Source organism: Penicillium lagena, assembly GCF_028827675.1.
Source record: "Penicillium lagena strain IBT 129212 chromosome Unknown utg000001l_segment0_segment0, whole genome shotgun sequence".
Taxonomy (NCBI): domain Eukaryota; kingdom Fungi; phylum Ascomycota; class Eurotiomycetes; order Eurotiales; family Aspergillaceae; genus Penicillium; species Penicillium lagena.
The window spans coordinates 2,005,804-2,033,311 of record NW_026623222.1 but is presented as its reverse complement, the minus strand read 5'-3'; the positions used below and the strand labels follow the sequence as shown (position 1 = coordinate 2,033,311).

At 51.4% G+C, this 27,508-nt stretch overlaps 13 protein-coding genes across 13 annotated transcripts; 7 read left to right on the top strand and 6 right to left on the bottom strand.

Annotated features, from left to right (window-relative positions):
• Positions 1-1,801: 1,801 nt before the first annotated feature.
• Positions 1,802-6,331, top strand: N7510_000900 (uncharacterized protein; the record flags this gene model as incomplete). The annotated part of the gene is made up of 3 exons (XM_056972829.1): positions 1,802-3,998; positions 4,051-4,870; positions 4,954-6,331. The coding sequence occupies 3 exons, from the start codon at positions 1,802-1,804 to the stop codon at positions 6,329-6,331; spliced, it is 4,395 nt and encodes a 1,464-aa protein (XP_056837946.1).
• Positions 6,332-7,456: 1,125 nt separating this feature from the next.
• N7510_000899 (glycoside hydrolase family 12 protein) lies at positions 7,457-8,290 on the top strand (the record flags this gene model as incomplete). Its single annotated transcript, XM_056972828.1, has 3 exons — positions 7,457-7,869; positions 7,928-8,148; positions 8,211-8,290. The coding sequence occupies 3 exons, from the start codon at positions 7,457-7,459 to the stop codon at positions 8,288-8,290; spliced, it is 714 nt and encodes a 237-aa protein (XP_056837945.1).
• Positions 8,291-8,687: 397 nt separating this feature from the next.
• On the top strand, positions 8,688-11,713 carry N7510_000898 (transcription factor domain-containing protein; the record flags this gene model as incomplete). The annotated part of the gene is made up of 10 exons (XM_056972827.1): positions 8,688-8,891; positions 8,951-8,983; positions 9,032-9,057; positions 9,117-9,431; positions 9,484-9,921; positions 9,973-10,238; positions 10,288-11,003; positions 11,260-11,346; positions 11,408-11,520; positions 11,569-11,713. 10 exons carry the CDS (start codon positions 8,688-8,690, stop codon positions 11,711-11,713), a joined length of 2,343 nt encoding a protein of 780 aa, XP_056837944.1.
• A 502-nt stretch (positions 11,714-12,215) lies between these two features.
• On the top strand, positions 12,216-13,155 carry racA (putative Rho GTPase Rac; the record flags this gene model as incomplete). The annotated part of the gene is made up of 5 exons (XM_056972826.1): positions 12,216-12,245; positions 12,302-12,334; positions 12,391-12,711; positions 12,784-13,016; positions 13,092-13,155. The coding sequence occupies 5 exons, from the start codon at positions 12,216-12,218 to the stop codon at positions 13,153-13,155; spliced, it is 681 nt and encodes a 226-aa protein (XP_056837943.1).
• Positions 13,156-13,852: 697 nt separating this feature from the next.
• Positions 13,853-14,951, bottom strand: N7510_000896 (uncharacterized protein; the record flags this gene model as incomplete). Its single annotated transcript, XM_056972825.1, has 2 exons — positions 13,853-14,084; positions 14,158-14,951. The coding sequence occupies 2 exons, from the start codon at positions 14,949-14,951 to the stop codon at positions 13,853-13,855; spliced, it is 1,026 nt and encodes a 341-aa protein (XP_056837942.1).
• Positions 14,952-16,054: 1,103 nt separating this feature from the next.
• N7510_000895 (uncharacterized protein) lies at positions 16,055-17,119 on the bottom strand (the record flags this gene model as incomplete). Its single annotated transcript, XM_056972824.1, has 5 exons — positions 16,055-16,230; positions 16,316-16,368; positions 16,420-16,518; positions 16,574-16,751; positions 16,801-17,119. 5 exons carry the CDS (start codon positions 17,117-17,119, stop codon positions 16,055-16,057), a joined length of 825 nt encoding a protein of 274 aa, XP_056837941.1.
• Positions 17,120-17,373: 254 nt separating this feature from the next.
• Positions 17,374-19,012, top strand: N7510_000894 (uncharacterized protein; the record flags this gene model as incomplete). Its single annotated transcript, XM_056972823.1, has 5 exons — positions 17,374-17,463; positions 17,517-17,781; positions 17,844-18,273; positions 18,329-18,865; positions 18,913-19,012. The coding sequence occupies 5 exons, from the start codon at positions 17,374-17,376 to the stop codon at positions 19,010-19,012; spliced, it is 1,422 nt and encodes a 473-aa protein (XP_056837940.1).
• Positions 19,013-19,082: 70 nt separating this feature from the next.
• Positions 19,083-20,202, bottom strand: N7510_000893 (cytochrome oxidase assembly protein SHY1; the record flags this gene model as incomplete). The annotated part of the gene is made up of 4 exons (XM_056972822.1): positions 19,083-19,182; positions 19,229-19,334; positions 19,391-19,903; positions 19,968-20,202. The coding sequence occupies 4 exons, from the start codon at positions 20,200-20,202 to the stop codon at positions 19,083-19,085; spliced, it is 954 nt and encodes a 317-aa protein (XP_056837939.1).
• A 182-nt stretch (positions 20,203-20,384) lies between these two features.
• On the top strand, positions 20,385-21,914 carry N7510_000892 (UBX domain-containing protein; the record flags this gene model as incomplete). Its single annotated transcript, XM_056972821.1, has 5 exons — positions 20,385-20,469; positions 20,522-20,574; positions 20,626-20,744; positions 20,796-21,819; positions 21,870-21,914. 5 exons carry the CDS (start codon positions 20,385-20,387, stop codon positions 21,912-21,914), a joined length of 1,326 nt encoding a protein of 441 aa, XP_056837938.1.
• A 400-nt stretch (positions 21,915-22,314) lies between these two features.
• N7510_000891 (uncharacterized protein) lies at positions 22,315-23,016 on the bottom strand (the record flags this gene model as incomplete). The annotated part of the gene is made up of 3 exons (XM_056972820.1): positions 22,315-22,347; positions 22,430-22,682; positions 22,808-23,016. 3 exons carry the CDS (start codon positions 23,014-23,016, stop codon positions 22,315-22,317), a joined length of 495 nt encoding a protein of 164 aa, XP_056837937.1.
• A 458-nt stretch (positions 23,017-23,474) lies between these two features.
• Positions 23,475-24,318, bottom strand: N7510_000890 (Sas10/Utp3/C1D family protein; the record flags this gene model as incomplete). The annotated part of the gene is made up of 3 exons (XM_056972819.1): positions 23,475-23,864; positions 23,918-24,084; positions 24,138-24,318. The coding sequence occupies 3 exons, from the start codon at positions 24,316-24,318 to the stop codon at positions 23,475-23,477; spliced, it is 738 nt and encodes a 245-aa protein (XP_056837936.1).
• Positions 24,319-24,696: 378 nt separating this feature from the next.
• On the top strand, positions 24,697-25,923 carry N7510_000889 (ketopantoate reductase family protein; the record flags this gene model as incomplete). The annotated part of the gene is made up of 1 exon (XM_056972818.1): positions 24,697-25,923. One exon carries the CDS (start codon positions 24,697-24,699, stop codon positions 25,921-25,923), a length of 1,227 nt encoding a protein of 408 aa, XP_056837935.1.
• A 46-nt stretch (positions 25,924-25,969) lies between these two features.
• Positions 25,970-27,481, bottom strand: N7510_000888 (uncharacterized protein; the record flags this gene model as incomplete). Its single annotated transcript, XM_056972817.1, has 5 exons — positions 25,970-26,291; positions 26,352-26,466; positions 26,523-26,640; positions 26,701-27,279; positions 27,338-27,481. The coding sequence occupies 5 exons, from the start codon at positions 27,479-27,481 to the stop codon at positions 25,970-25,972; spliced, it is 1,278 nt and encodes a 425-aa protein (XP_056837934.1).
• Positions 27,482-27,508: the final 27 nt, after the last annotated feature.

Below are 27,508 nucleotides of genomic sequence, written 5' to 3'. Positions count from 1 at the left end.
GGAATGGAAGAAATCCTCAAAAAGTTTGCATGTTACAGAGGAACATTGATAAGTGGTAGCATGCAGGTAGAATCTGAGAGACCCGGCATTTTAGCCCTTTTGGCCATATGTAGAGCCTGCCATGCTAGGTGCATGACACCGCATCCCTATAGAGTCTTGCCTGAGCATTTTCCAATAGATTTCCACTTGACAAACTCAATATACATTCATGAACGTCAAGAGATTCTTTGTTAACTACCTTTTTAGGATTTAAAGAGTGTCCCAAGTGGTAGATAAACAGGTATGCATCCGTCGCCCAGAAACAGCTAATGGGGATGTCGGGCATGTTAGGTCTGGTGTTGCGGCAAAGATAATCTTTCGAGCAGCGAAGCTGGCATCTAGCCAGATCCTGTTAATGCGGTAGCAAAGCATTAGACCACTTTTAAAGTATGACGTATTTTTGGCGACGATGCTTTGAGGCGTGATTCGAATCATCAGATCAAGCTTGTCCACTATATGCTCAACGTACCAAGCATGCCAAGAGTCTGTATCAGGGCCGAGATATCGATGTAGCCGCCTATGCAGCCGAGCTCGGTCCATCTCTCGAACTTCAGCAAATCTCCGGATGCCGACATGGCACAGTATGCCGCGCTCGATTTGATAATCCACAATACCGACTGCACAGCACGGTTCCGCTTAAAGGCGTTTTGAGGAGCTATCTTGTAAATTGCCAATGAGCCAAATGGCCTCTTCCTCCCACAAAAACAAAACAGGAGTCCTATGGCCCATCCGGCGAGTCTTTTGCTAAACGAGCCATGGTAGGCTTGCGGAGCATATTGCTCACATCGAAATCACGCTGCAGTACCTGTGTGGAGACCATGCCCGATACGGAGCTTTTTCCTGGTGGGGTCTAGTGGATTAGTCGGAGAAACCCAGTTTTTGGCATGAAAAAGGGTATTTTATGCCAAAAAGCGGGTATTACCGAATAAAGTTAGCTTTTCCTAAGGATCGATTTTAATATGCAACATACCCCGGATTGAAATTGTGATACTCTCCGTAGTTGATATTACCGCAGAGACATCTCTAGCGATGTTTTCTTCAGCAACTGTACTGATTCTCGTCTCACCATACGCATGATCGACGAGACCTATACTCTTCCCAGGCCATAATTATATTACTGTTTCCCGTATGAAGAACACTATTGCGGGTACCGGACCCCCAGTCTCGCTATTGTGGGGCATCCCCGTCATAGTGGATTTTGATCGTACGTAATAATATTCCGGGATAGTAAAGGTTTGGGGGCGGAAAAATACCTAGGATAGATACTAAAAGGCCGCTTTGCCACGGCTTGGCATCTAATCTTCTTGGAGAGGTATGTATGGTAGTTCCTATGTAGTAAGGGCACTAGCTATGCTTAGAATAAGTTCACCCTATTGACATACAAACCGTGCAACATCTCCCCATAAATGAGGCTGACCTGTGCTTACTGTGAGTCATCTACAGACTATGTCCTTATCGGGGCTCTTAACCCCGCCTTCCGATTCAACGTGGTGCTATCTTCTTTTTCAGCTCTGATCTTCCGTGTATCCTGGGTTTCCTGCGGCTAGAACTGCCCTACCGGTCTAGATGCATCTATCAATTTTATCTTGATGCCTCCAGTATATCACCACTTATCTCTGTTGCCTGGTAAACGATGACGCCTTGTGGGAGATCATAAACTCATCTGGACCCTTCGTCTTCTCAACCACCACTTGATTGTTTCAATTTCTCATTTTGCAGTCCTTTGCCCCTTGACGACGTTTCTAATTTCCCAAAACGATTCATGTCGGTGCTCGTGCTTCGTGAGAGTATCTTGAGTAATGCCTCGTCGGGCCTCAATCATGACAACCTGAAATCCTTTGGCCCGGTAACTGCCGCCGGCTTCGACTTTACACCACTATTTGAAGACACAATCCTCTCGCTGCTGCCGTCGGCACTGCTCTTACTATGCCTGCCATATCGCATCATCAGTCTGCATGGTCAGAGGCCAAAGGTCTCCCCTGGGGGATTCTTGCGCGAGAGTAAACTAGTCTTCCTTGCAGTTTTTGCTGTGATTCATCTGGCCTTATTAATTTTACACATTCTGAGCCCGTCCCTCCGCACAGCTTCCACAATTGCTGCGTCGGCATTGGCATTCATTGCTAGCTTAGGTCTATGTCTACTCTCGCATCTTGAGCATTCTCGGTCTATTCGCCCGTCCCCGATCATCAATGGCTACATTCTCCTCACGTTGGTCTTTGATATCGCTCGTGTGCGAACACTTTTCCTCGATTCAAACGGCAGATCTATCCCTGGTTTTTTTGCTGGCATGATTAGTGTCAAAGTAATGGTTCTGCTTGCTGAGGCAATTGAAAAGCGCAGCATTCTACTGGCACCATATCGTGACTTATCGCCAGAAGAAACCAGTGGCATTTACAGTAAATCGTTCTTCTTTTGGCTGAACGAACTTATGACCTCCGGCTTTGGCCGTGTTCTTCACAACCATGACTTGTATCCAATCGATCGCGGCATGTCTTCAGAGGTGCTTCAGCAGCGTATGAGGCATACTTGGAGCATCGCATCTCAAGGCACTCGCAGGGCTCTCTTCTGGGCGGTCTTACGGGCGAACCTCAAACCATTGTTCTATTGCGTGGTCCCGCGTCTGTTCCAGATTGGGTTTCGATACGCCCAGCCTTTTCTGCTCACAAGGACTATCTCCTTCGCAAGTGATGAGTCTCAGCCAGACAGCATTGGCTGGGGCCTCACGGGAGCTTTCTTCGTGGTGCTCCTTGGCGTGGCCATTTCAAATGGTATTTATTACCATATGACCTATCGTTTTGTGACGAGCGTCCGGGGCAACCTGATCAGCCTCATCTATGCCAAAACAGTCGATCTCAGCATCACCGCCCTCGATGAGTCGGTCGCGGTGACGCTGATGTCCAGCGATGTTCAATCCATCTGTAATGGCTTTGAGAATATCAATAGTTTCTGGGCGATGCCTATTGAGCTGACCATCGCGCTTTATCTTTTGGCTCGCCAGCTTGGAATTGCGGCTGTGGCACCCGCTGCCCTCGCGCTCTTTTCCACTGCCGCTATCATGTCCATTGCGAAGTTCATGGGGCTTGCCCAGAAAGTGTGGATGGAGAGCATTCAGACACGAGTCGATGTCACTGCCACCATGCTGGGTTCGATGAAATCTGTTAAGATGCTCGGTTTCACTGACTGGCTCGCGGGCCTTGTCCAGGGACTCAGAGTAAAGGAGCTCAAGGAGGCAGAGCTCTTTCGCAAACTACTTACTGTGCGCGTTTTCCTTGCAAACATCCTCGTTACATTGGGCCCCCTTGTAACGTTCGCTATCTATGCACTTCACCCACAAGGCGACCATGTCTTGAATGCGGAGACCGCTTACACGGTCTTGACGCTGTTGGCGCTCCTTGCTTCGCCCGTCAACGAATTCATTCGGTCTATTCCTTCTATGAATGCCGCTTTAGCGTCTCTCAACCGCATTCAGGAATTTCTTCAGTCCGAGACTCGACGTGACCATCGTATCTTCGTAGAAGAATCTTCCAACTCTAGTCAGCGTGGTCAGTCCAGCTCGGATGGGATAGAACTTACAAAGCTCAACCACTCTCTACAAACGCCGTCAACGGAAATAGTTATTGCGCGAGATGTGAGTGTCTCATGGAAGGTGGATGCGGACTTTTCTGTCCACGATGTCAACCTGAGTATTGCGAGAGGTCAAATTCATATGATCATTGGCCCTACAGGCTGCGGCAAAAGCACTCTCATGAAAGGGATTCTGGGAGAAACACCTTCAACCAAGGGCTTTCTTTACACTAGCTGTCGAGAGACGGCATTCGTGGATCAGACACCTTGGATCCGCAACACTTCTTTGAAGGATAATATCCTGGGTGTCTCGGTGTACAATGAGGCATGGTACAACGAAGTAGTTAGGGCGTGCGTTTTGGATCATGATGTTGCCCAGTTGCCAAACGGCCATCGTGAGCTTATGTTTCGTAGACGATTAGTTGCAGTGTTACTTACTATCTCTAGTGACGAAAGTCGGTTCTTCAGGCATTTCCCTGTCCGGTGGGCAAAAGCAACGTTTGGCTCTTGCTCGTGCTGTATACGCACGCAAAGACTTGGTCATGCTGGATGATGTTTTCTCTGGGCTCGATGCTGATACAGAGGAGCGCATCTTCACGAGGCTATTTTCGAGACAAGGATTGTTTCGCCGACTGGGAACAACTGTGCTACTAGTCACCCATGCCGTGCACAGGCTTTCCTATGCTGACCATATTATCGCCATGGACAGCGATGGTTCTATTGCAGAACAGGGCAGACTAGAGGAGCTTGAGGCAAGTGGCGGCTACGTAGCGCTGCTCAAAGCACGATATCGGAGCGACACCAGTGATGACGAAACGAATACTCAACAAAATCAAGCAGCTGCAGTAATCTTAGCTGGCTCAGAGAATGCCAGTGGTACTAACACTATAGAGGAGGAGTTAACCAGACAGAATGGCGACTTTTCTCTCTATCTATATTACTTCGGTTCAGTACATTGGGCATCAACTGTTGTTTGGATGTCCTGCTTTGTACTTCAAGGAGTGGCGGCCAAGCTGAGTGAGTTCTTGGTAAACTTTTGGACAAGCTCTTTGGAGAAAAGTGGCAGCAGTGTCAACGGGTTCTACCTAGGCCTCTACGGCATGTTAACCATGATTACTACTGTTGGCCTTGTGGGTGGAGTTTATCATTATGTCTTGTTCTTTGCGCCAAGGAGCGCCCAAAGTCTCCATGAGCGGCTCCTGAGATCGGTGATGAATGCACCGCTCTCATTTTTCACTTCGGTCGATATTGGCACCACGACTAACAGGTGAGTATACAGCCTCGGCTCCTCAAGAATTCCGTCTACTATCTGAACTTTGCGAGCTCATCCTAACCACGATTCATGAGCAGATTCAGCCAAGATATGACGCTGATTGATCACGACTTACCTTACTCGGTGACCGATTTTGTAGTATCGTCATCGAACGGGCTGATGTCTGCTATTCTGATGTGCGTCTCCGCTCGTTACTTCGCCGCCGTGATGCCGGCAGTCTTTCTTTTCATGTGGATGCTGCAAAAGTTCTACTTGCGCACGTCTCGCCAGATGCGACTTCTCGATTTGGAGGCGAAATCACCACTATTCTCCCAATTCCTCGAGAGCTTGTCAGGCCTGGTGACAATCCGCGCCTTTGGCTGGGCCTCTGACTTTGAAAACCAGAACCTGGCATTGCTGGATGCGTCACAAAAACCTTTCTACTTGCTCTTCTGTATCCAAAGATGGCTGGAGCTCGCACTGGACTTGTCCGTATCAGTTCTTGGTGCTATCCTTATGGTCCTAGTGGTCAAATTGCGGAGCGATGTTGGTGCTGGATATGTCGGTCTGGCCATTCTCAACGTCATCACCTTCAGTCAATCACTGTCGGAGATTCTTCGCATGTGGGCTAACCTTGAGACCTCTATCGGCGCGATTGCTCGTATCCGAGATTTTGTCGCCAACACTGCCAATGAAAACCAAACGGGGGAGAAAGAGCGGCCTGCAACCATAGATAACGACTTGAAATCCTGGCCGTCTAAGGGAAAAATCGAATTTCGCAACGTCTATGCGTCTTACGAAACGAGCGAAGACCAGAGGTTTGTACTCCGGGGTTTGAACCTGTCTATCGAAGCCGGCCAAAAGATTGGAATCTGTGGACGCAGCGGTAGTGGGAAAAGCTCGCTTCTGGCAAGTTTGTTCCGAATGCTGGAAGTTGATCCCAAGAGTCAGATCCTCATCGACGGCGTGGATATCACTCGCATCTCGCGACAGACTACACGTACTGCTCTGAATGCTATTCCACAGGAACCGTTTTTCACTCATGGCACTGTGCGTGCCAATATGGACCCGTGGAACACCAACACTCCTGAGCAGATCGAAGTGGCTCTACGCCGCGTTGAATTGTGGGAAATTGTTGAGACGAAAGGCGGATTGAACACGGCGCTCGATGCCAATTTCTTTTCTCACGGGCAGAGACAACTGTTTTGTCTAGCGCGAGCTCTGTTGCGCGGGAGCAAGGTCGTCGTTCTCGATGAGGTGACAAGTAACGTGGATGTTGTTTCCGATGCGTTGATGCAACGTATAATTCGTGAACAATTTGCGGACTGTACGATCCTAGCTGTTGCTCATCGACTTGAGACTATACTGGATTTTGATCGGATCGCAGTGATGCGGGACGGGGAGCTGATCGAATTTGATACTCCGAAGGCACTTCTTGAGATAGAAAGTGCATTCAAGGAGCTCTACGAGTCATGATTTGAAGACTGGATAGAGTCAGTGGTTCAAAAGATGCTACATTGTAGAATGATAAGCATAAATTTCACGGATCTCGGGGCGATGTTTTTGTGTATGATGTATTGTATATGTATCTCAGCTGTAAATGCCGAGGTTGGCATTTTCCTCAAGCAGAGAAGATGCGATGCTGAATTTTCCGCCGGTAGAACGAGCAATTGAGAATATTGAAGAGAAAAAGTTGAATTTTGGCTGCTTTATACTTATCGGTGCAATATCGGTTTAATATCGGCGACCACAATCATGTGGATTTTCGACGTTTCATCACCCCAAAGCCTTGTGAAATCAAGATGACTTGGAGCGTTCATCGGCTGGTCTGGGATTCCCGATTCCAACCCTGTCTATTGAACGGGCAAAAGGTTCTAGAATTAACCGTTCTCCTTCTGGCCAAGCGTGAAATGCGATGTGACAAGCTACAAGGTCTGTAGAACATTACGCAGAGGTCTCGAACAATGCCCCAAACCTTAACCCGCTCTCTACGCGTTGGACTTAAAACCCTAGTTCTTATTGAGGAACTAAGTCACAGTTTTCTAAACCTCTTAGAGGTGTGTCTTGTGGGGAGTAGAGGAACAGAAAGAGCAAGAGATATTCACCTTCAACTTCTAACTGACTGGTACTTCACATGCAAAGTCTAGCACAGTGGCTGAATATAAGCAGTGACCCTGCAGATGCTCGGATCCTGGGGTAGTATCCAGGGGTGGGAGGGGTTCTAGCGCCATTCTAAACACGCGAAACGCTGAAGGATTGACCACAGCACTTCTGAGTTAAACACGGAGGGGGCCCCGGAGACACAGTTTGCAGCCAAACTGATCCTTTTATGTATCTAAATTTTTCAAAACCTGCGTTTACAAAGCTCTATTAGCCCATGATGCCACCTTTGAGCCAAGTTGACACTCAAACATATCCTGCCTCATGATGAATTCGGTTAGTATTTCAGCGGACGTTGCTCCGTGGGAAGAGCAGAAAATTATTGGCCGATCGGGATTTCTCATTGTAGATGGTGGATATAAATTGATTCATGAAGCCTCTTGAAGGAATTGATAATTTACTTCGAACCATTACCGGAGAAGCACTATCTTGACTTGCAACATGGAATTGATCTTTACTTTTATGACACTTTTCTCCGTCGCTGCGGCCCAGTCGCAAACACTGTGTTCGCAATATGCGGCTGCCACGAGCGGTGCATACTCCGTCAACAATAACCTTTGGGGAGAAAGCGCGGGCTCGGGTTCACAATGCACCTACGTGGACTCGATTTCGAGCTCTGGTGTCTCTTGGTCCACGACATGGACATGGTCCGGGGGCGATAGCTCAGTGAAGAGCTATGCGAATTCGGATTTTGCGCTTAACAAGATGCTTGTCAGTCAGATCAGCAGTATTCCAACATCTGTACAGTGGAGCTATGACAACACGAATATCAACGCCGATGTCTCCTATGATCTTTTTACGGCGGCTGATATCAACCACGATACGTACAGTGGAGACTATGAGCTCATGATCTGGTATACTCCGGCTATTTAAATCATTGATCAATTTATGAGACTGACGCCAATATTATAGGCTGGGACGATATGGGAGCATCCAGCCCATTGGCTCACAGATCGCCACCGCTACGGTGGACGGAAACAGCTGGGAGCTCTGGTATGGGGAGAATGGCTCGCAACAGACATACAGCTTTGTTGCGTCGAGCCCAATGACCTCGTTCAGCACGGATATCTTGGACTTTTTCGACTACTTGACCCAGAACGAGGGATTTCCGGCTAGTTCGCAATATCTGATTGGTATGATACCCCGAGATTGGTGAGTCAGCGCCGCTTTAGCTGATGACACTTTGTTACAATAGATTTACAATTTGGTACGGAGCCGTTCACGGGTGGACCTGCAACCCTGAGCGTCTCTAGCTGGTCTGCGAATGTCGAGTAGAAGAAATACTCCGATGGTGCGAGGGGGCACTAGTCCGGTTAGACAGAAAATGTAAATAGCAGATTAGTTGGCTAGTTCAATGGAAGCTCAGGCACCTAATAAATGCCACAATGAATTGAATATTGTTGTAGTTCGTCACTACATACACAGTATGCGGCACGAAACATCTCTCTGCCTCAGGCACTAGATGATGAGTCATGCGCCGATATCGTCCCATCCGCCCACTCGCACTGATTGGCCTGTGTAGTCGTGTTCCTCTCACTCCCAGCTCTCATTGGCAATTACCAAGCAAGACCCACCGCCCGGCCCAGCAGACTTGACTTGGTGCCGATTTCCGGCACAAGCCTCTTGACTCGTTCATGTTGCACGGCGGTTTTTATAGGTAGGGTGAACACTGATGGATCTGGGGTATCGGAATCACCTGCTGCCTGCCAATGGGTCCGCCCACGGCACTACTGTGATCACGCCGAGCGACCTTCGGACCAGACTGCCTCGGCCACCTCCGCCCGTCACGGAACAGTTCGACATGGACAAGACCCCAGTCCCGGCCAAACGCCGCGGGGGCAGCCGGAAGGCTTGCAACGAGTGTAAACAGCAGAAGGTATGCCACGCGCCACAAAAGTGCGTTCTGTGTATATGCACCACTCACATGGTCAACAGCTGCGGTGTGATATCGTTCAGACGCCTGCAGCGGTGTGCTCCCGCTGCCGTAGGCTAGGCATTGACTGTAAGGTTGAACAGTCATTCAAGCGCATTTCCAAAAGAAGGTTAATCTGAACCCATGTCTTTCTTTTGTATCCGCGGGATTTACTAATTAGCTTTATAGACGCAATGCTGAAATGGAAAAAGAGATTGCTGATCTCCGCCGCCGGTTGACGGATCCCTCTCACGAGCAGCAGGCAGCCGACGCCCATGCGAGCGAGACTCTATCGCCATGCTCGGCAGATGCCTTCAGCAGCCGTGACTCGGTGGCCGGTGTCGATCGACCCCGGCCCGTCTCGGTGCCGCTGGAACCGCAGCCGTCAATGGGGACTCCCTTGACCATGCAGCGGGACGGGTCTATTGTGTCGCAAGAAGAGAATGCATGGAGACTGGAAGATATTTCTCTCTCGCGTACACGAGTAGTCCGGCTTTACGAACAGTCAGATTATCTTACGCTTTCGTTATGCTCATCGCTGACTAGCCATTTTCAGATACTTCACATATTACCACCCTTTCTTGCCACTCTTGAACCCTCCTAAGCCGCCAGAGGTGTATCTGAACCGATGTCCTCTATTGGCGTGGACTATCATCTGCGTTGCGAGTCGACGGTCTCCATCTGACCCCGGTCTCTTGACCGCGCTGTCAGGTCCATTCAGCCGGCTGCTATGGTCAACCATCACCGGCGTCCCGCAGGACTACCGGGTCGTCAAGGCTCTGTGTGTCTTGTGCACATGGCCATTGCCCACGACGAGCCAACGCACAGATGCAACATTCATGCTCAGCGGACTCATGATGCAGATTGCTATGCAGGTGGGCTTGCATCGTCCCGTCCAGGCGGAGGAATTCACCACATTCCGAGTGGAGGTTCAAGGCGAGGCACTCAAAGATCGCCTGCACACCTGGGTGATCTGTAACATTGTAGCACAGAAGTGAGTACTCCGTCCAGTCCTCGCGACTAATTGACTGATGGGTGTCTGTAGCGTGGCGACTGGGTATGGCCAGCCACCCAGCACGATTTACGATTGGGCTCTTGAGCCTGCCTCCCTAAACGATGCCGACTATCGGCTTCCCGACGACCTTCGGATCCGGTTACGCATCGAGAAATTCTGTGACCGCGTCACCAAGTCCTTGTACAGTAGCAAGCCAGAACCTGCAGAGTTCATAAGTGCTGAGAAGCTGGTGATCGTTCAGATCCTGGAAAGCGAACTGCGAGAAATGGAGGTTGAGTTTGGTCGAGATATCTCGCGTAAGTCTGCCCCATTTGATGTTACTTCTTCTTCTCACATGATTGCCAGCCATCAATATGATCCACCTGCGTGCTGCGGAGCTACATTTCCGGTACTTCGTCTTTTTAGGATCAAGTGCACGCAGCGACGACCTAACCAAGCTCTTCGTCGCTACGACATCATTCCTGGGCCGGGTGCTCGATCTAGAAACCTCACCCGGCGAACTCATCGGGCATTCGACCAACTACATCCTGCAGATGATCGTTTCGGCAGCCTTTGCCCTCATGAAACTACTCAAGAGCAGTTTCAGTCGCCACATTGACTTCAACCACGGCAAGCTGCTCTTCAACGGTGCCATCTCCGCGATTCGCCGCATCAGCGTCATGGACCATGATCGCCCCGTCCGGCTGGCCGATATCCTCGCGCAGATGTGGAATTCCACGGGGCCCGAGCTGCCCGCGGAGGGAGACGGCCTTCAGCTCCAAGTCCGCTGCCGCATGAGCATGAGCCATGTGTACGACACCGTCTGGCGCTGGCGACAGCGGTTCCGACCGGTCAAGAGCATCGAGGAACTGCAAGCCGCAGCGGCGAACCAGGACATGTCAGCTACGGCAGGACCCTTGGCGAGACAGCAGGATAGCAGCTCGCTCGAGGATCCGACCTTGATGCTCCCCACGCAGTTTGATGAGAGTGGTGCGTTCTTCAGCGAGGCCGGGTTTTCGGAGGTGTTTGATTCGCTCAACTGGGTGTTTGAGGGGATACCGGACTCGTTTGTGGCTCCGCCGGTTTTGTAGGTTTGTTGGGTAGTTTATATCTTCGGGCGTTTCCAGCGATGATACCAGGCCAATTCATTGAATAAAAGTGTTTTCTTCTCTATTGTTGCTTCTTTCCCCGCAGTCAATCCTTCAAAATGGAGCAAGCGAGGTCCGACAGTTGATTGATTGATGCCATTGACCCACATGCGAGGGGTCCCGAGGTCCTATTATCCGGACCAGCCGCCTTCTATAACTATCATAAGAATTCCTGCGACCGTATCTCTAGACCGTCAACCGTGCCGTCATTTCCATCGCCATGTCCGAAATCAATGTCACCGCCGTCCTCCACCCCAAGGCCGACAAGGTCGGCGAGGTCAGCAACCAAGTCGCTTCTGTCCCTTAACCCGAATGTTTCATTCTGACAGATATGATAGGTCATCGCCCTAGTCACCGAAGTGACCCGGCAAGTGCAAGGAAACGAACCCGACACGCTCCTCTACTACGCCTTTCGGGTCCAAGACAAGAACGAAATCGTGGTGGTGGAAAGGTAAGGGCCTCGGCTGATTTACACGGTTCTTGCTGACCGTCAGCACAGATACAAGAATCAGGCCGCTGTCAAGACCCACGTCCAAGCACCCTACTTTAAGGAATTCGCTGCCAAGCTGCGTGGTCTAATCGACAAACCGATGGAGCTGCGAAGTGGCAAGATGCTGGGAGAAACAGGGGTGTCGCGGCTATAATAGATGTCAGCTCGCTAGTTAATCCACTACTCATCGATGTGACGGGGGCGACGGTGACCAGAAAGGTGATTCGTTCTAGGGAAAAATTATTTATAGCTAGTTCGTTGCAAGTTCAAGATCGAATTAATGCAGTAATCGTGTTTTCCCACTTTCTCTCTTCTTCCCCCACTACTCGATTAGTTGCATCGCTTCACGGTTGCTCGTCGAGCTACGAAGCCACTAAGTGTTCTCCACTACTACACTACACTACCATTTCTCCCCTCCTTTCTTCTTCTTCGCCTCACGTCACCTTACGGAGAACAGCTGCTGCTCGTCCCTCTTCTCTCGCCCCTGAAAATACTGAGCCGATCCAGGAACCAACACTCCCACCGATCCCCCTATTCGTCCTTTGCGATCTTATCTCTCGCTCCGTCTGGTTGCCATTCGGTCCGCCCTTATCGCGAAATCCGACCCCCTCCCCCGTATTTTGCCTGGCGCATCACACACACAGAGAGAACTCGCCATGTCGGGTCCGGCTACTCAATCGCTGAAGGTGAGCGCTCGAATGGACGCAGGAGCTTCACGGACACGCGGGCTAATATCAGACAGTGCGTGGTGACCGGTGACGGTGCAGTGGGCAAGGTGGGTTTTCCGCTCGGTTTCCCCTGTCTTCAGGAACGCCGCAGCTAATTCAACAGACATGTCTTCTGATCTCGTACACGACAAATGCCTTCCCCGGAGAATACATCCCCACTGTGTTCGTAACCCAATCCTGTCCCCCTTCCCTCCCCCACACAAACAAACACACCGCGCAGACAGCTAATAATGGAGATTCCAGCTTCGACAACTACACGGCCTCCGTGATGGTAGACGGCCGGCCGATCAGTCTGGGCTTGTGGGATACAGCCGGCCAAGAAGACTACGATCGCCTGCGCCCGCTGTCGTACCCGCAAACCGACGTGTTCCTGATCTGTTTCTCGATTGTCAGCCCGCCGTCTTTTGATAACGTGCAAGCGAAGGTGCGCCCCCTATCCCCTATTCCCTATCCGCTATCCCCTTGTTCGAGTTGCGTGCATACTAAACGACCGCAGTGGTTCCCCGAAATCGAGCACCACGCCCCCAACGTCCCCATCATCCTCGTCGGTACCAAGCTCGACCTGCGCGACGACCGCGCCACCACCGAAGCCCTGCGCTCGCGCAAGATGGAGGCCGTCTCGTACGAGCAAGCTCTCGCCGTCGCCAAGGATATCCGCGCGCACAAGTACCTCGAATGCTCTGCGCTGACGCAGCGGAATCTCAAGAGTGTCTTTGATGAAGCTATCCGGTTCGTCCGTCCCATGCCCTTGGAAAATCAGCAATTGCTTCTCTTACTGACGGTGTGTTTGTTTGGTGTACACAGGGCCGTCCTCAACCCACGCCCGCCCACGAAATCCGGCCGCAGCCGCCATTGCCTGATCTTGTAGATTTCGTTCTTGATGAAGCGTGCTATGATTCCTCCTCTTTCAAATTCCCCTTTCTCTCTCTCTCTTCTTTCTCGTATGCTATAATGAACAAATATATAGTTAATACGGCGTCTGGGTAGTTAGAGGCTTGGCCGCTAGGCCTCTATGCTTTCTCTCTCTGTGTCTCTCTGTGTCACTGTCTCTGTTTCGCATCCAACGACCTGACCTTGCCTTTTTCCTCTTGCAAGGGTGTTTGTTACCTACTTCCCGCCTGGGTTTTGTCTATTCTGTCGTTCATCCATTGTTGAGCGACTGCTGCTTCTTGTCATTTTCTATTCTGGTTACATGGTAGCCATAGCTTCGGGATATGCAATATACGGATTCGATTCCTCTTCTGCACATCTGGATGTTATATTACGGCGGAGGTCAATTAGGGTCTGTAGTTGCTCTGTACTCTGTTAGGTAAACACTCCAGACACTAGTCCTCACAAGACTTCTGTTGTATTTGACGCTACGTTCAAGGACCAACAACTCCAGAGAGCGGTAGGTATTATTCATTGCCTGGATATCCACAAGAAAACAAATATGCAAATGAAAATGGTATCCTCTATCAAACACATCAGAGAACAGGACATACTTTTTAGCGCCCACTCCTAATACCAGAAGGACATACAAAAACAACAGATTGCAGAGTTGAAGTTTACTGCCAGGCTGAAATTTAATGCATGCGCGGTCTCCGACTCGGATGCACATTCGCATACATATCCTCGCCTTGACCATCACCAACCGCATTGGCGCCGGTGCCACCGTTACCCTGCTGCGCAGGCGTGATGTGCTTCTTCTTGTCCTTCTGGATCTTTTTCGCGTCGCGCTGGCGCTCGTCATTCAGCTTCTCGTTCTTGGCCTTGATCTTCGCTTGGCGGTGGTCGGATTTGCCGCCTCCACCGGCACTGGATGAACCGCCTCGTTAGTTTTGTCTGCACAGCACGTAGAAGTAGTGTCTTTCCGGGGGAAATCACTCACGTCAACTCGACATTAATGCGCCGCGCCGGATACTTGCCGTCATCGAACATGGAGTGGTGGTACAACTTGAGACAGGTTTTCATGCGGTCGAAGTTGTCGAACTCAATGAACGCAAAGCCGCGGCACTTGCGGCTGTCTTCCTTTTTCGTGGCGACGCGTATTGCCGCTGGCGGGTTCTTCTCGAAGTGTTTGGTCAGGGATTCCAAGTTGGCTGAGTATGGGAGATTTCCTGTATGACCCAAATAGTTAGTTTCGCGGATCGAGTCGCAGAACAATGAAAGGAAATTCGTCCACGCACCAACGAATGCAATGAACCGATTGCCTTTCTGGCTGGCTGCACCCTCCGCTTCCGCGGCTGGCTCAGTCACGCCATTGCTGGTCTCGGCGTTGGTGTCTGTTTGTGTCGTGATGATGTCGCCTTTCTCTTTGCTGTGCTTTTTATTCTCCTTCTTCTCCTTCTTTTCTTTCTTCTCCTTCTTTTCTTTCTTTTCCTTCTTCTCCTTCTTCTCTCCATCCACGTCCATCTCTTCAGCTGGAGCAGACTCAGCATCCTCATTGTGCTTCCGCTTCTCCTTCTTGTCCTTCTTGTCCTTCTTGGAGCTCTTCTCCTTGACCTTCACATCATCCTGAGCAGGAGCAACATCCTCGACAGAAGGAACATTGTCGACATCCTCAACGGCCTTGCGCTTCGATTTCTTGTCCTTCTTGTCCTTCTTCGCCTTCTTGACTTCAGGCTCAACAGGCTCCGCGTCGTTCGAGACAAGCTTGCGCTTCTTGTCACTGCTGCTCCCCATTTTGAAATCCAAACGAAAAACAATGCACGTAACCGGCGATAAGGAATATATGGGAGACAGAAACTAGTTGACGTCGGAGGTTGCAACAGAAAAAAATCAGGCGGAGAATCGGCGCTTTTTCCTTTCTGCCGGCTGCTTCAAGGCGGTGAGGATCGTCCGATCGTCCCCCACTGGGTAGATGAAGTATACACTTCTTCTTTCTTGCACGGCCTTTCGCTATATATTTCATCAAATATGGCATATATATGAGGCATTGAGCATGCCCATTTTCAAAACCGAAATGGGCGCTACAGCAAGAATTAACAACAAGGGCAAAAGGGAATGATACGCAATCGGTATACGATAAAAATTTTACCAACGACCTCTGGAATGGACAGACTATCAAAAAATGGTGAACTCTTCCTTTCACACGGTACACACAAGAATGGGATCGCTTCGGAGTATCGAGATACTGGGGAAGGAAGAGTCCGGATTCAGATAGAGTCCACTCCCGTTTTGTATTCCTCGAGGCCGATGACAGCGGCATGATCTTTTCTGCGATGAGATTATGTGATGTCCAACAGAGCGTGATTTCCCTCGTCTTGTACGACCGCCTAAAGACGGTATCCTGCCACGGCGATGGAGTATGAACTGTCCAAGACGACTTGACATGACCGAAACCGGACTCGAAAGAGCGTCTAAGCTCATGCCGCTCCTTGGATGAGTTGGTCTTGTGAAAGAGACCATGGTCGCCTTCCTAGACAACCTCCCAGATGGCGAGGAAAAATACGCCTTTGCAAGAGGATCCTGCAAACGCCGACGAAGTCCAAACTTCGACGAAATTCACTACCGCTTTGCACTCCCTATAGCCGAGGGAAACCATCCGGAATTCGACCGAAGGATGTGAAGAGATCGCCTACAGGACATCGAAGAACACATCTCTATCCAACAACAAGCTGGAACATGAAATGTCAAAAGAAGTGACGTGGTCCCATTTGGCCTTGAATGCTATCACTTCTGGGAACCAGTGAGGGTATGAAAGTCTTTTTGATTCCTGACACAATTACATATAGCTGACTGATGTTCCAGACTCCTACCGTTCCTGCCATCCTCCTCCTCGAGGATCAAAAGACCACAATCTGCAACTTCGTTTTCCCGTAGCGTTCCCGGAGCTCTGAACGGGTTAGAAGCCGCAAAAGGGGCAGGTGAGTGTCCTTCATGTCAAAAATTCCTCTCTGTTTCTGATCAATGTAGGATCCGTCAATGACGATGCGCTGCAGCTCATTCACTTTGAGAGTACCTGCATAAACGAGGGAGTTAGAACGCGATTGTCTTTCCGGCCATCGTGTATCATTATGCAGTGGCGAATGCGTGGGTCGACTTACCAGACTCGATCAAATCAGACACTCTGGTGGGCGTACCAACACCAATTCCCATTCTAGTTTGCGTGTTAGTATATATTTGTATCCCGGGTTGTAGATAGACACACTGAGCTCGCTGAAGGAACTGCTTGGCTTCTTCCAGCTTGATATGCTTGGCAAAGAGCTTGCCCACTATAGACTCCTTGTTCTGGAAAGATCGCAGTGCTCTGAATACCCAATGATCAGCACGTAGTCAAGCTCCAGTTCACCAATGCCACTCACCGCACCATATCGGCGGCTCTCAGGCCAGCCGCAGTTACCACAAGTGTATGAGGCGTGCCAGGCTCCTTGGCAGACTTGGACAGATCGACACCCTTCGGGCTGAATGACTTGAGAAATGTAGGAAGCTGATCCAGGCTTCGAGACGAGGAAAACGAGGACGCATCAAGAAAAGCAGAGTCTGCAGCGCATTAGCACTCCAATTATCCTGAAGTATAAGAAAAACTTGCCAGGAACAGAAAGATCACTCAATTCCACCGCCGACAGCTCTTTATCCAGCTTCTTTGCTTTCTGCGCAAAGTGATCTGCCAGCAATCGGCCGTCCATCTTGCCAATGGACTCATCAACACCATCCTTGCGGTTCACGTCCTGCTCCGACTGTTCCTTCTTGTTTTTCTTTGCCTTCTTCTTCTTCTTGTTGGGTGCATCGGCTGGCGGCGGAGCTGCGTCGGACTTGTCTTGCTTGGAGACAGCGGACTCATCAGCCTGTCTCTTGCGCTTCTTGTCAATCTTTTGTGAGAGCCCACGAGGGGCGCCTTCGTCGGGCATGGTGAACAGTGCCCGTGTCTCTGAAGAATAGCTCCCTCAAGGTCAGTCGCAAAAAAAGTAAAAATGCCTGCTTATCGATAAGAATCTTGGAGTCATCACATGACCGCCCGCTGTTGATCAAGACGCGGTTGCAACAAACAACAACATTGCTTATCCATTAACCGTACTGTGCCATTATTCCCTGACACTTTCCCTGACTGGACCCGTTTCTTCTTCATGTTGTAGTCGCGATCAAAGAACCACATCCCGGGCCAATGTCTACCCCCAACCCGCATGGCCGCAAGTCATTGCGCAACTCGGGTGTCGGAGCAAGCACTCCGTCCGGCGACACCACATTGACTGCGGTAAGTACCACATAGCCTGTCATATTTCTGTCAGGTATTGACACTTCCTACAGCTCCAGCGCCTACCGAGTCATACACGATACCCTCTCACGCCAAGTCGTCTCATCACCACTGCCACTCCGTTGACCCAGCGGTCGGCTTCTCGCTACACACCCTCTCGATACACACCACGATCCAGAGGTGCAGGAGCGCCGTCCACGCCGCATGGCCTTCGTGCGCGGCAGCAACGCGCTGCGAATACCCCTGGGCGGGATCGCAGGCGAAGTGGACGGATGCAGCGGGAGACTACGTTTGATATTCTGCGGAATCTTGGTAAAGGTAGGGAAATGCATTGAATAATATCGCCAGGGTCATCAGGCTGACTATCCTGATTGTATCAGCGCTTGCACCTATTTCTCAGCCAATTCGCTCGTCGCCTGAAGAGGAGACGACACCCGAGCCCGTGAAAGAAGTAATCGATGAAATTGACGAGCTCGACAATGAACCGGAGATCCCGCGACCGAGGTTGTCTTTACCTATGGACGTTGGGGACGAAGGCAGCGAGACTAGCCCCGATCTGCGCCCTCCTCGACTATCGCTGGCTTTCGAGGAAGATGATATCACCTACCAGTCTGTCGAATACCCGCGTCGGGATCTCAGCATTCGAGACCGGGAACGCCTATCAATGATGAGTCGTGCCGGCAGAATCAGTGGGGACTTCGAGGAGACCCAGTTAGAAGGCGACTTCGACGCTGGGAACGAAACCGGGATTGTGGGCGATTACGATGAACCCGAAGAAACGATGGTTAGTGGTGGTGACTTTGATCGAGGGTAAGTCTTGGATTTCGTGGTCTATGGTACATATTCTGACAATAAATAACAACAGGGGAGAAACAGAGGATCTGGGCCGATTTCACTTTGATCTGGACTTCCCATCCCCGAACGCCGCCGCGGTTGAGGCCCCGCTTGATGAGCCTGAGAATGATATGGAGGATTTCCAATTATCTACAGCGGATGTTGAACCAATGGCTGGCTTGGTCCCGTCCGACAATGAAGACGATGCTGGAGAGGCCGACATGGGGTTCGGAATGAACTTCCCACTTGCCGCGTCTCCAAGTACGAGCCCGGGAATTGTTGGGGGAGGTTTGCGAGGCGAGGACTATCCCACGAAGGGCCCAAAGGAAAAGAAAATTTCCCGACATGGGATTCCCGTGCCGAATCTGCCTGCAGGCGTGGTCAAGAAGCTGGCCACTCGCTTTGCGCGTACAGGATCAAAGACCAAAATCAACAAGGCCACACTGGCAGCAATCGAGCAGGCCTCCTCATGGTACTTTGAGCAAGTGAGCCAGGACTTGTCTGTGTACTCTAAGCATGCCGGACGAAAGACCATTGACGAGAGCGACGTCACCGCATTGATGAGAAGGTGAGTTTTTTGCTGCAACATTGAAGAACTTTGCTAATGGGACCCAGACAACGCCATATCAACAGTTCAACCACGGTGTTTTCTCTTGCCCAGAAGCATTTGCCCAAGGAATTGCAGCAGGACATGAGACTGGCCATGCCGCCATGAACATTTTCCGAACCGATATATGTACATCCGACCCAAACGCCTCCCAGCACCGATGCAGTATGCTATATCATCACCAATTCCGGTTCTGTCGAACTCGGCGCATGGCCTCATTAGGCTTCTTTCGCACCAGCATCCAGAGCATGATGGACGTCGCCAGTGATAAACCGAACCTGCAGGCCATCAGCACAGCATTTTCAACTTTTGGAGTATACTTACCATGTGAAGATGTACTGGGAGTGATTGTTCCTCAAGTTGACTTCCGCTGCGCGTCCAATGGGAATTCCTTTGGCCTGTCGATCATACGAATCGAGGAGGTCCGGCACTGAGAGAGTGTATGTCAGTATCAACACAACAAGCAATTGTCCCAGTTATTCTTACCCATCGTCGCCTCAATCCAAATCGGCTGGCTGCCACTGAATTCCGCCATCTGAAGCACATCCGGGAAGTAAAACTTCCCTTCCTGGGGCTTATTATCCGGCGTAAACATATTCTTCTTCCATGGCTCCCGTAGCAATCCCTCGACGGTAACCTCACCCTCGGGTAAACCAAGCGGCCGGTTCTTCTGGTCCTGCAGCTTCCTCGGAATCCAACCCCGGTTCACGAGAACGGTGCTTTGTCCGTCTCCGCGCTCGAGCGGTGTCACGACTAGGAACCCGTCTTCGCCATCCTGTATGCGCGGCCCAACCAGCATTTCCTTGTCGTGGCGCAGATGGCCTGTGGCGTACACGCGGCGGTAGTCGAAGTCGGCGATTGCGTCCGGATCGACGCGTGGTGGGAGCGGTAGGGGAGGCCTGACGAGGCGGTCTTCGAATTTGGCAATGAGTTTCGTTTTCCAATCTAGTCGCTGCACTTGCCAGCAGCCCAGGGCGAAGGCTGTGATTGGGATCAAAGCTGCAGGTCCAACCGCGGGTTAGTATTTGATCGTCTCTTCAGATGTAAAATCTCGAAAGCATACCGAGTAGAATGAGCCCGGGTCCATGCTGGTTCCCCGTCCGTACCAGCGTTGGCGGATTATCAACCGAGAGGCCATCACTCCAGCGGCGCGAGTGTGAGAATGGACGCCGTTGTTGCTGGCGGCATCTGGCACAGATCGAATCCAGCTTCCGCGCCACGCGAGGAGTGCGAATTGCCGCGCTGGGTGGAGACCAGATGGGGGCAGTCCTTCGCAGGACTGAAACGACTGACCGCATGGTGGAGTGTGTGAAATGTACAGTAGTAGTGGTGGCTCAATTGAGCAGAAAATCGGAAGAGAAAGAAAGTAAGCGGAGGGCGGTCACGCTTGTCCTCGGCTTTGCCCCGACTTAAGCTTGGTTACTTGCCAACCAACAACAACCAGGTCGAGTCATCATCACTACGGTCGGGATGCGATAAGATGACGTTATTTTATCAGGGGACTCTTCAGGATGGCATCTCCCTCGCGATGAGGGAGACCAAAGCTGTCCTTTGCTTTGTTCGAGGTGGGTTCGCTCTCCCCCGCATCGCATGCGATGGAGTACTGATACCATGCAGATGACACCGACCTGAGCGCGACGTGGGAAGAGGAATATTTCGCAGGAGAAGAGGTATTGACATTTTATATAAGTTCATTATCAGGCGCTCACTAGTCTGAACAGATCTCGCAATTATTGAGCGCCAAAGCGGTCTCGTTGCGCCTGTCAGCTGGCAGCCAGGAAGCTGGGTTCTTGACCTCCTTCTGTCCGATTCAGAAGTTTCCGACTGTGGTTATCATCCAGTACGTTCGCGATTCGGGTGGTTGGATATCGTGTTGACCAATTGGGCGCAGGAATGGCACGCTCCAGGAATACCTCGGGCCGGATATCTCGAAGGAGGACTTTCGCAGTCGGTTGACCGCCGCATTGGAGAGTCAGACGACGCCGGAGTCTGCGCCACAGTCGCAAAGTAGTAGACCTGCTCAGAGCAACAACGCCGCTGCTGCCCCGGTTACTGCAACGCCCGTGGCTCCAGCTCAACCTCCAACATCTCATACCTCCAGCCCTCGCACACAGTCTACACAAGCGCCGTCCAATAATAAACCACGACCTGAAGCAGGCGCTTCAAATAAAGAGCCATCCAAAAAGGTGTCGACGCCATCGACTGCCTCGAAGTCCGCCACACCGAAGCGTCCACCGCAGGAACAGAAACAGAAGGCCACTTCCAAACCAGAGAAGAAAGAGGAACAGCCACAAAAACCTATGAAACCCACTGCTAGCAAGACAGCGGAGCAACCAGAACCTCAACCCCGGGCACCACGCCCACCACCAAGCCAGTACCGACTACAAGTCCGACTCTTCGACGGCAGCTCCGTGAGATCCAGCTTCAAACCCTCCCAAACAATCCGCAACGACGTGCGACCATGGCTCGACCCGCAGATGGCAGATGACAACCGGCCCTACAATCTGAAACACATCCTCACACCTCTGCCCAGCAGAACGATTTCTGTCAGCGAGGAATCGCAGACTCTTGAGGAGCTGGGTATTGGCCCAACAGCAAACCTGGTCATGGTCCCCGTGTCAACATACACCGATGCCTACGCGGCAGCGGGATCTAGCCTTCCTGTACGCGGTGCCTCTGCCGTCTACAATGTATTCTCTTCTGCAGCGGGCATCGCCACCGGGCTTGTAGGTTCGTTTTTCGGGTATGCTGCCACTGCCCCTGAGAATAACGAAGCGGAGTCGTCTGGTCCTTCTTCTACACCATCATCATCTTCCCAGACCTCTCAGCGACCACGACCAACAGGGCCGACGATTCGGACTTTGAGAGACCAGCAAGACGAGCGTGGAAACAACCAGTTCTACAATGGGAACCAGGTACGTGTGTGTTCATGAATGTCGTGATATATTTCCTGATTTCTGTGCAGTTGAATTTCGAGCCACGCAAGAATCAAGATGGGAAAGATAAGTGAGATAGAGATGGAGTTTCTGCCATGTCATACCTGTTGGCGTTACGAGATGAGCACTTTCTTGCTGGGTTTTGGTGATTGTGTACAGGAGAACAACATTCCTATTTTACTACCTCCCTTGATTTTCTAAGAAACAGAAGGCCGTGTTTAGGCGCTATAGTCCAATACCAGTATCAATACCCGTCTACTCGAATACACAAATCCAGGATTTCTTTGATGGAGGAGGGGAATATGGTCTATTCATTTCTGATCTCTAATCCAACAACCGCCCATTTATCTGGGGACGAACAGTGATTTTCCTCCTTTAGTTAGATAGGCAGAAAGACATTGGCGTAAAGTACAAGCAGGAGAGGAAATGTCCTATTAAAACCCTAATCAGGTATATGTAGTTCCAAGAACACACTTAGTACGGCTTAGCGGCAGCCTGGCAAGCTTTCTGCAATGGGGAGGTATATGTTAGCGACAGATCTTCTCTCTCTCTCCCCGTCAACTGCAAATGAGGAAAGCAAAAAACATACCAGCTGATCCAGATACCACCCACAGATCCCCATATTACCCTGGTTCTCATCCATGCAACGACGGAAGTTGCGCACGTCCGTCTCGCAGGCGGGATTCTCCCATGACTGGTTAGTCGCGGCACTCTGGTACAGACCGTTATCCATGGCCTGGGTATCCGCGGGAAGAGCCTGCTGCGTCTCAGCAGGGGCGCTGGAGCCCCCGCCGAAGAAGCCGCCGATGGCGTGGCCGATTGAGGAGCCGACGGCGACACCACTATTTTGTCGCAAAACACAAACGTTAGAATCTAGGATTTCTTTTTCTTTTCAAGGGTTGCATTGCATTGCAAACTGCCTCGGCATGTTTTGATGCTTGATATATAAGGGGGTCGGAACACTTACGCGGCGGTGGAAGCCATCTGTCCGAACAGACCGGGTCCTTGGCTCTGCTGAGCGGGAGGAGCCTGGGCCTGCTGTGGCGGGTGGGCAGCGGTCGAGTGAGGCTGCGACTGCTGGCGGGACTGCGGAGGAGCCGGCCGGGCAGGGGCGGCGGTAGGGCGGGTGGGCGCGCTGCGCGCGGGGGTAGCGGCACCACGGCGTTGACGAGGCATTTTGGATGGTATGGGAGGTGTGTAGAAGTGGTGTGGAAAGGAAGCAGTGTATCAAAAACAGAGTCAGTCAGTGGAGTGGCAGAAACACCTCGAAAGAACAAGCATGAGTCAGCTGGACAGTGATTGGTTAGACTGTGTCATGTGATGCGGAGGCAACGGGAATAGATTGGCGGTAGCAAACGGCAGAATGGATTCTATAGACAGACGTAAACATGAGGAATACAATAATAATAATGAATTAAGATGTATACATTGGTCGTGATTGACTGTGAGTGAATGCCAGTGACTATAGACTCATCTGCAGCCCTAACTGAGGTAAACCAACTATTTCTTTCATAAGGGTATCTAAATTCATGGAGACATCGAAGCCTCGTGTACAGTACATAGAGCTCCGGGGTGAAGCCTAGACATAGCGAAGAAGTCGGCCATACAGCAGCCCATCTTGGTCCGGCTGTCGCTCATTTGGCCTTTCGAGCCTTTCGCACTTCCTCCTTCTTCTGCCTCCTCTCCTTCTTCGACTCTTTCCGATCAGCCTTGCTAAGCTTCCTCTGCTTCTTGGCTTCTTTACTTCGGGCTTTGGCTTTCTCTTCTGTTTCCTCCGTCATCTTTCTCTTCCGTTCCAAATCAAACTCGGTAGGTTGAGGGAAATCAACTTGTTTATTCCCCTCGTCATCAGAATCCTCGCTGGCGTCCGATTGTCCTGTGGACGGCGCATCTTCAGTGCCAGCCGGTGAGTCGGCTGGAGTAGCGGCGCTCTTCCGTGCCAGCAAGGTTGCTTTTAAGTGAGCACGCGCACGCTCCTTTGCTTCTTTTTCTGCCCGCTCCAGGTCATACTTGTCATTCCCAGCCTGTTCGAATTAGCGATCTGTGAATCCCTCCAGCGATATCGGTGGCAACCTACAAGACCGTGCTTGATGAACCGCCCGGCAGCCTCCTTGTCGAGTGTCATTGTCCGCTGCTCGGGTTCCGTCTCTAGCGCCTTGATCTTTTCGAAGTATTGCTTCACGCGCGTCAATTCTCGGAAGACGGGGTGTTGTTTTGCGTCGACTCCGTGGAGTCGCAGGTATGCTAATCAGAAAGTTAGAAATTTGCTGCAGATGTCATCAAGTGCATTGACATACAGAAAATTAAGGATTCCAGGGTGTATGTGACCAGAACGTGAAGTTTTGCCTTGTCCATGACCGGCAACTTCTTGGAGGCTTTGGACAGGGAATGACCTAGAATCGGCTCAAGAACCTCTTCGAGATCATCCATATTGTCGTCTAGTTGCTCCAGGAGCGGTAATAGATCTGGTGCTTCCATGGTGAGGGTGTGAATGTGGTACAGATGAAGAGAGAAAATGAGATGCGAAAAAAGACCCTCCGGTCCACAGCGGTGACGGGGGCGGTGGGGGGCCCGTTATCTGCAACACTCAAGCTCCGCGAGCTCCGATCGAACACCTTGGAACGAGTCAGGGGGTTGTAGCTCGCTTTAAATCTTGCTTTGGTTTCCTGATCGAAGCTCTCCCCGACCGATAGCCACCCCCCTCTCTGTTCCGACTCCGGGGAAGACCTCCCCTAACACACCGTCAAAGTGTGGCACCTATTAGGACGCCGTCCGCTATGGCGGAGCGGTGTTGGTGAGGTCAGTCTTCAGTACCAGTTCAGCCACAAGCCAACGGCCCGACTCGCCTCAACATGGATGCAAGATGTGGATGAGATAGCCCGGGAGACAAGTACGCGCCGCCTGTCCGGACGCGTCCACATTCTGGGCCTGGGAAATGTCGGGTGTTTTGTTGCCCATTCTCTAGCTTGGAGACAGTCCCCGCCGCCCATCACCCTGATGCTGCACACCCCCGAATTCTATGAGGACTTTCTCCGCAAGAAGAGCTGCATCTCCATCAACACAAATGGTCTGGACGATATCAAGACCGGGTTTGACGTTAATGTCTTTCACAACGACTCATGGCGATCGATCGCCTACGGCAGCGATGCGGATAGGAAACCAAAGGAGGCACTAGATATACTTGCCTCGTCGGAGGAAGACGAAGGGCATATCGAGTGTCTGGTCGCGACGGTCAAAGCGAACCACACAGTCAACGCATTGAAGACTGTCAGCCACCGCTTGACGGCGGACTCGACCGTCTGCATTCTCCAGAACGGCATGGGCACGATGGAGTTGCTGAACCGGGAAGTCTTCCCGGACCCCTCGACACGGCCAAACTACCTGATGGGCATCGTCAGTCATGGCCTGATGCGAGGGGAGAAATTCCTGATTAGACATATGGGAGTTGGAACGACGATTCTCGCTCCTGTGGCTCGTAGTAGCAACGTCCCTGCCAAACCCGCCGAGTCCGATACCAGCTGGGCACCCACCACCAAGTATCTTTTGCGCCTGCTCACACTCACGCCGCAGCTCGTCGCTGTCGCTGAACGACCCACGGAGCTAATTCAATACCAGCTCGAGAAGCTGGCAGTAAACTGTGTGGTCAACCCATTGACCGCGCTAATGGATTGCAAAAACGGCGAGCTCCTCGGTCATCTCAGTCTAACGCGCGTGATGCGACTCCTTCTTTTTGAAATCTCAAGCGTGATCTGTGCTCTGCCCGAGCTGCAGGGCGTCCCCGGTCTGGAAGAGCGATTCAGTCCTGAACGCCTCCGCCAAATGGCTGTGAAGATCATGTACAAAACCAGAGAAAACAGCAGCTCGATGCTGCAGGATGTCCAGAACGCGCGGGTGACGGAAATCGAGTTTCTGAATGGCTACATCGTTCGTCGGGGCGAGGAGCTGGGTATCAAACCCGTGCTGAATTATACAATGATGAACTTGGTCAAGGGCAAGTCGTTCCTGGCAGAAGCCAGAAACGATTCTGCAATCCCTGTCGATCTTATGGAAGACGACGATTTCCGGACTGATCGCGACGGTTAATCCGTGGTCCTTAGCTCGCTCTGGATATTTTTAATGACACAAACGTCTATATTGCTACAGCTTTCAACGCGCGGTCACAGAGATCCCAGATCTGCACCCACCGCCTCAGCAGCATCTCCAACTTCTGGCGATGTTCACGCAGTTCAGGACTGCCGTCTATAACCGTGCGCAGCGCGGCCATGCTCGTGTCTGCTTCGTTGCGATACGCCCGAATCCAGATCTTGATGGTATCCTCGGACGTGGCCTCATCCAGGCCCTGGGACGAGCCTTCTAGAACATGATTTTGCCAGTCCTCCTCATTCATGTATGTCAGGCATGCAGCGACCTCGGTGCGGTAGCAGACTCCTTGGCGGGTGACATGGTAGTTACTGGTGTTTTGGTTAGGGCTGGATGGAGTTTTGAACGAGCAGAGATTACTGAATACTTACCCGTAATACTGGTTCATCCACAACTGCTCCCGTTTCTCGTGATTCTTGATGTCTTGGAAGACGATGTCGTCGAGGTAGATTGCATCTGAGCTGTTCTCGTCGAGGAAGAATCCATCTGCAGTGATTACTTCGTCAGTTGGATGCTGTACGAACCAGAAACAATGTTCTCACATTCAGCTAACAAGAAATCATTCGGGTGAGAACCATAGCTTATGAAGACTTCCTCTCCCGCCTTATAAGCCTCCGAAGCCAGGAAGACATATCCCTCCTTGCTGAAGCTCACATGGCACTGTATCGTATATCCATCATCAGTTTCTGACCGGGACAGAGAAAGAAGTTCAACACATACCGCGGTGTCAGAATGGTTGAAATAATCCGCGAATGGCAGCAACGCCATAGCATCATTTCGGTCCTCGGGAGGCTCTTCCCCGACGCCGACCCAGTAGAAGCTGCGCGTATTGATGATAAGCCAGTGGTAGGAGAAGGTTTTCCAGTCGGTTTCGGGGAAGACGCATAGCACGTCTCTCCATGCTTTGCGCAGTCTGGCCTCTTGTTGGGAGAGGAGGTTCTGGTGCTCTGTCTTGTATTGTTTTTGGTTTTGTTTCTCGGGGATCGTATTCCAGTGGCCCGAGATAGCAGGCGGGAGGAAGTCGGTTGTTTCTGTGTCTTCTTCACTGTCTGGCCACTGTGGCCCACCCAATGCCCCCGGCCAGAGAATAGGCATACTCTCTTCAAAAACTTGTCTGCTCGGCCATGCTTTTTTCCACAGGTCAAATCTGGACAGCAGCTCCGGTGGTCCGTGAATAAGAAATGCTGATAGGAGAGCTTGCACTGCGGTATCCTCGGGGAATTTCTGTTTGAAGTATCTAGGGATATCGGATACCGTAAGCATCACTGACGTGGGCACTTCCAGCAGTACCTCGCCTTTCTGGTCGTTGGTTAGTTGATATGGGGTATGTGTTGAACGGAAATGGAGATTCCCTCACCCTGATCTCTCGTGTCGCTATCATGCCCAGTCCCCGGCCGGGGAATCGTGCTGGGGTGACCCCATTGGCGACGACGCCGTGGGAGAGAGCCCAGTCGGTGAGGGCGGCATGCTGTTCGCCGGGCCACCAGTCTGGGTTTGTCATGGTGAGAGTAATCTGAGTGTCATTAGA